Source organism: Cnephaeus nilssonii (genome assembly GCF_951640355.1).
Source record: "Cnephaeus nilssonii genome assembly, chromosome: X".
NCBI classification, from domain to species: Eukaryota; Metazoa; Chordata; class Mammalia; order Chiroptera; family Vespertilionidae; genus Cnephaeus; species Cnephaeus nilssonii.
In genome coordinates this window covers 111,626,283-111,632,928 of record NC_137071.1, presented here as the reverse complement: position 1 = coordinate 111,632,928, position 6,646 = coordinate 111,626,283, and the positions used below count along the sequence as shown (strand labels likewise).

Genomic DNA, 6,646 nt, shown 5'->3' with positions numbered 1-6,646 from the left:
GGGCCTGGCTTCTGGCTCCCTGTGGGAGCACACTGACCACGAGGGGGCAGCTCCTGCGCCAAGTGTCTGCCCCCTGGTGGTCAGTGCATGTCATAGCAACAGGTCGTTCCATTGCTAGATTTTCATGTTAGCCTTTTATTATATAGGATAGTACTAGAAGTTCTATCCAGAGCAATTGGTCAAGAAAATAAAAGACATCTAAATAAAAAAGGAAGAGTAAAATTGTCTCTAATGGCAACTAAAATGATCTTATATACAGAAAATACTAAAGACAGCATCAACAAAGGTTAGAACTAATAAACTAATTCAGTAAAGTTGCAGAATACAAAATCAATACACATAAATCAATTGGGTTTCTATATAACAATGCAGTATCTGAAAAAGAAATACTAAGTGTACCGGTTAATAATAGCGAATTTTGTAATCCAAGAAAACACCATAATTTCAAGAGAAACATCAAAAGTGCTTTATTCAAGGTAATGTCCATTGCTACCTACACATTTCCCCATCTTTCAGGTAATTTGTGGATACCGTCCCAATAGAACTTTTCTTGTTTTGAAGCAAACCATTCAGAGACCCAATTTTCCACTTCTTCATACGTTTTGAAGTGCTGCTCAGAAAGTGCGTGTACCATTGATCGGAACAAGTGGTAATCTGAAGGAGCAAGGTCTGGTGAATATAGAAGGTGGGTTAATACTTCCCAGGCAAGTCCTTTTAATGTGTCTTTAACTGGTTTTGAAGTGTGTGATGGTGTGTTATCATGAAGCAAAATTACTTTGCCGTGTCTTCTGGAACATCCTGGTCATTTCATGATTAAATCATGGTTCAAATTGATTATTTGTTGTCAGTAGCGATCAGTATTAATGGTTTCACCTGGTTTTAGAAGCTCATAATACACCACATCTTCCTGATCCCACCAAACGCAGAGCATTGTCTTCTTTCCGAAGCGATTTGGCCTTGCAGTCAATGTTGATGGTTGACCTGGATCAACCCATGATTTTGTGCATTTGGGACTCTCAAAATAAATCCACTTTTCATCGCCAGTCACAATTCAATGCAAAAAAAGACTTTCTTTCCTGCCATTGAAGCAACATTTTACTGATGACTTTTCGGTTTTCCATTTGTCTTTTGTTCAGTTGATGTGGCACCCATTTTCCTTCCTTTAAAATCTTTCCCATTGCTTATAAATGATCGGAAATTGTTTGCTGAGTAATGTTTAATCTTTCTGCAAGTTGTTTTTGAGTTTGAGAGGCATCTTCATCCAATAATGCTTGTAATTGTTGGTCTTCAAACTGTTTCGGTTGACCTGGACATTCTTTACCTTTCACATCGAAATCATCACTTTTAAAATATTTAAACAAGCATTCACAAGTATCTTGAGATGGAGCATGTTCACCATAAGCGTCTCAAAGTATTCAGCAGCACATTTATTCAAAACTAGAGGCCCGACGCACAAAATTTGTGCAAGAGTAGGCCTTCCTTCCCCAGCTGCCGGCACCTGCTTCCCACTGGCACCCGGGACCCAGGCTTCCCTCGCAGTCCCAGCTTTGTCCAGAAGGACATCTGGTCTAATTAGCATACTATGCTTTTATTATTATAGATAAAGTAATGAATTAAAACTTAAAAAATAAAATAAAAAATAAAACTTCCCGCAAATGCTCTTTTTTTGGCACAAAATTCAACATTTTAAAGTGTAAAATATCTATGATGTTAACACCTTCAGAAAATTTGACATATGAAGTTTCAAAACTTGTTGTTAATACAACAAAATAGCATACATATCAAATTGCATATATATCAACATATGTGTAACTCCATCTATTGAAAAAAATCCAAATTATTTACTGTTACACCTAGTATAGAAGCCAACTCATTTAAAATAGCATAAAACAATAAATTAATTAGGAATAAAGTAAACCAAGGAGGTGAAAGATACACTGAAAACTAGAAGATACTGATGAAAGAAATTGAAGATACAAATAAATAGAAACATATTCTGTTTTCGTGGATCAAAAGAATTAACATTGCTAAAATGTCCATACTATCTAAAACCATCTACAGATTCAATGTAACCCCTATAAAAAATTCAATGTCATTTTTCACAAAAATAGAAAAAATACAATTCTAAATTTATATGGAACCCCTTAAGACCATGAATAGCCAAAACAATCCTGAGAAAAAAGAACAAAGCTGGAGGCATCAGCCTTAGTAACAAAAAGTATGGTACTAACATACAAACAAACACATAGACCAATGGTACAGAATAGAGGGCCCAGAAAATATGCATATAAGGTAAATTAATCTTTGACAAGAGAGCCAAGAATGGTGAATAGAGAAAGGATAGTCTCTTCAATAAAGGGCGCTGTGAAAGCTGATAATTCACAAATAAAATAAAAAAATTGAACCCATATCTTGCACCCACCACTCATAAAAATTAACTTAAAATAGATTAAAGATTTAAATGTAAGACCTAAAATGGTAAAACTCCTAGAAGATATCATAGGGAAAGGCTACTTAGCACTGGTCTTAACAATGATATTTTTGGATAGAACACTAGATGTACAAGCAATAACAACAAAAATAAACTAGTAAAACATTACATCAAATTAAAAAGCTTCAAAACAGCGAAAACAATCAACAGAGTAAGAAGATAAGCTATGGAATGGAAAAAATATTTACAAAGTAGAGATCTGATAGGTTAATGTTTTTTTGAAGTGACCATATCAAGATTTTATTGTCATACTAGAGACCCGGTGCACGAAATTTGTGCATGGAGGGGTGTCCCTCAGCCCAGCCTGCACCCTCTCCAAACTGGGACCCCTCAAGGGATCGGGCCTAAACGGGAAGTCGGACATCCATCTCACAATCCAGGACTGCTGGTTCCCAATTGCTTGCCTGCCTTCCAGCCCGATTGCCCCTAACTGCCTTCCCCTGCTGGCCTGGTCACCCCTAACTGCCCTCCCCTACAGGCTTCATTGCCCCCAACTGCCCTCCCTTGCAGTCCTGGTCACTCCCAACTGCTCTCCCCTGTAGGCCTGGGTCCCCCCCAACTGCCCTTCCCTGCAGGCCCAGTCGCCCCCAACTTCTCTCCTCTGCCAGCCTGGTCACCCCTAACGGCCCTCCCCTGCAGGCCTGGTCCCTCCCAACTGCCCTCCCCTGCTGGCCATCTTGTTGCAGCCATCTTGTGTCCACATAGGGGAAGCCATCTTTGACCACATGGGAGCAGCCATCTTGTGTGTTGGAGTGATGGTCAATTTGCATATTACTCTTTTATTAGCTAGGTTAAAAAAACACAATATGAAGTTTAGAATTGGATCACTTGACCCTTTCTCTTCTTATCTCCTCCCAGTTCTAAATGCTTGCATCTCTTAATAGCCAGCATTCTCTTAGATCTGCGGTTAGGCTCAACACATTCAAGGCTCAGCATAATCTTATTTGTAGTTTTAGCCTTTTTTTGGAAAATTGGCTTAATCTGCCCACCATAGCCACTCTGCTCCCTGTCATAAGGCCGCTTTCCCTGTGCATACAGAGAATCCTTGCCCTTCCTGTACTGTGTTTCTTTGTGGGATTGATGCTTGCCACACTTCTTACAGAAAGTTCCGTGGGTTTTAGGAATGTTCACCATTGTTGTGAGAGCGCTATTGGCAGGGAAAGACTGATAGGTTAATTTTTAAAATATATAAGTAACTCCTACAATTCAATAGTAAAAAAAAAAGGCAAAAAAAGCAAACAAACTAATAACCCGATTAAAAATGGGCTAATGTCTTGAATAGACATTTCTCTAAGGCAAACATAAAAAGGGTCAACAGGTATGTGAAAAAAATGACACTAATCACCAGAGAAGCAAAAATCAAAACAACAATAAGATTATCAAAAGCAAACAAACAAATATTGGCAAAAATGTGGTGAAATTGAAATCCTTGCACATTGTTGGTGGGAATGCAAAATGTTGCACACTGTTGGTGGGAATACAAAAAGTTGCAGCCATGATGGATAACAGTATGGAGTTTCCTCAAAAAAATTAAAAATAGAACTACCATATAATCTAGCAGTATCACATCTATGTATTTAATTAAAATTATTTAAATTACAATTAAAATTATATCTCAAAGAGATATCAGCACTCTGTTCATTACAGCACTATTTACAACAGCCAAGATGTGGGAACAACCTCTATGTCCCTTTACAGATGAAAGAATAAAGAAAATGTGGCCCTGGACTGTTCTTCTCAGTGGTTAGAGGATCAGGCCATGCACCAAAGGGTAGTGGGTTCAATTCCTGGTCAAGGGCATGTACCTGGGTTGTAGGCTCAATCCTCAGCTACATCGGGGCATGTGCAAGAGGCAACCAATCAATGTTTATCACTCTCCGCCCCCCCCCCCCAATCCATTCTTTTTAAAAATCAATGGAAAAAATATCCTCAGGTGAGAGTTAACAAAAAAGGAAATGTGGTATATATAGTGGATTACAATTCAGCTTTAACAAAAAGGCAATTCTGCAATATATGACAACATGGATGAACCTTAAACACATATGCTAAGTAAAACAACCCAATCACAAAAAGACAAATACTGCACAATTCCACTTATATCACGTGTCTAAAATAGTCAAATTCATGTAATGAAAGAGTGGAATGGTTGCCACAGACTAGAGGCAGGGATAAATAGGGAGTTTACTAATCAATGGGCATAAAATTTTAGTCAAGCAAGATGAATATTCTCTAGAGATCTGCTGTACAAAATTGTACTCATAGTCAACAGTAATATATTGTACACTTAAAATTTCTTAGGAGGATAGTTCTCATGTTAATTGTTCTCACTACAATAAAATAAAACAAGTCAAGGATGGATGTTATAATTTCTAGGTTAATTACCAATAGAACAACAAAAGAATATATAAATACAAGAGGGAAAATAGAAATAAAAATCAATCAACCCAAAAGTACATTTTAAAAAGAAAACTGAAAATAGAACAACAAAACAAATTAAAAGCACACAGTAAACTAATAGATTTAAACCCAAATATACAAGTTATTGCACTGACTTGCTAATTAATGAAGTCAACATTTTAAGTAAAAGAAACAGACTCACAGATAGTATTTTTTAAAAGATGCTGTGTAGAAGAGACATATCTGCCACAAAAAAATGTATAGAATGTTTGAAAGTAAAATTATTGGAAAAGATGTAGTATTCAAAAATAACCTATAGGATGTGGATGTAGTTTTATTAACACCAGACACAATAGATGATTATGCAAAAATCATCATTATAGGTAGCAACAATAAGTGATAAACCCAGTCTAAACTTAATGCAGTTTTTAATATACAAAGCAAAAGTCACAAAACTTGAGCTATTGACATATGTATAAACACAAAGAAGAAATCCAAATGGCCAATAAATATTTGAAAAAGTGCTCATCTCAATAGTAATCAAGAAAAAGAAAATTAAATTATAATGAAACACTACTAGACACATACCAGAAGAGCTAACATTTAAAAGACTGAAAATAACAAATATTGATGAATATGAAAAGCAACAGAAAATCTCATACATTGTTGGTAATATATGTAAATTGGTACCACTATATTGAAAAAACCACTATTACCTTAAATATGAACTTAAAATATATTCCACTAGGGGCCTGGTGCACGAAATTCGTGCACGGGGGTCCCTCAGCCCAACCTGAACCCTCTACAATCCAGGAGCTCTCAAGGTTGTCCTACTGATGGCTTAGGCCCACTCCCCATGGTTCTCTGCTCTCTGCAGGGCCTGGAGGTTTACCTGCAGCCATGGAGATGAAGTCCCCATGCCCTGCTGTCTGCTCTCTGCCTGCTGCTGCATTGCGTCATGCAAGGAAGCGCCAATGCCCTGCAGTGTGCTCTGTCTGCCAGGCCTGGGGGCTTCGCCGACAGGGACACACTAAGGAAGCCTGCATGCCCTGTTGTCCGGGCTCTGTCTGCAGGGCCTGGGGGTGTTCCCACCACCATCTTGCTAAGGAAGATCCCAAGCCCTGCTGTCCGGGCTCTGACTGCCATGTCTGCGGACTTCGCCGCCACTGCTGCACTAAGGAAGCCCCCAAGCCCTGCTGTCTGGTCTCTGTCTGCTAGACCTGGGGTGTTCCCGCCACCTCTGCTCTAAGAAAGCCGCCATGCCCTGCTCTCCAGGCTCTGTCTGCAGGGCCTGGGGCTTCCCTGCTGCCGCATTGCTAAGGAAGCCTCCATGCCCTGCTCTCCGGGTTCTGTCTGCAGGGCCTGGGGCTTCCCCGCTGCTGCAATCAGGAAGCCGCCATGCCCTGCTGTCTGGCTCTGTTTGTTGGTCTGACAGGTCAGACACTCCAGCAGCGGGGCTGAGGGGACTGGGCGCCGCCATCTTGTGGCTATGGGGGCCGCCATTTTGTCACGGAGTAATGGTTAATTGCATATTACTCTATTATTAGATAGGATGATTACAATGTTCTATTTTATCATTCAAAGATATTTTTGAGAGTGAAATGGAGTGCTATATATAATTATGACAGGACAATAAATACTATTAACCAGAACTGATTAAGCAAACCAGAATTGTATATAGTCTCCATATCCATGATCCCATAGTTCTCACTATTAAGTGTTTATCCAACAGAAATGCATGTGCTTATACAACAGTTG

The 6,646-nt window shown here is 39.0% G+C and overlaps 1 protein-coding gene across 1 annotated transcript; it reads right to left on the bottom strand.

Annotated features, from left to right (window-relative positions):
* Positions 1-3,304: 3,304 nt before the first annotated feature.
* LOC307096324 (large ribosomal subunit protein eL42-like) lies at positions 3,305-3,639 on the bottom strand (the record flags this gene model as incomplete). The annotated part of the gene is made up of 1 exon (XM_079765908.1): positions 3,305-3,639. The coding sequence occupies exon 1, from the start codon at positions 3,623-3,625 to the stop codon at positions 3,305-3,307; it is 321 nt and encodes a 106-aa protein (XP_079622034.1). The 5' UTR covers positions 3,626-3,639.
* Positions 3,640-6,646: the final 3,007 nt, after the last annotated feature.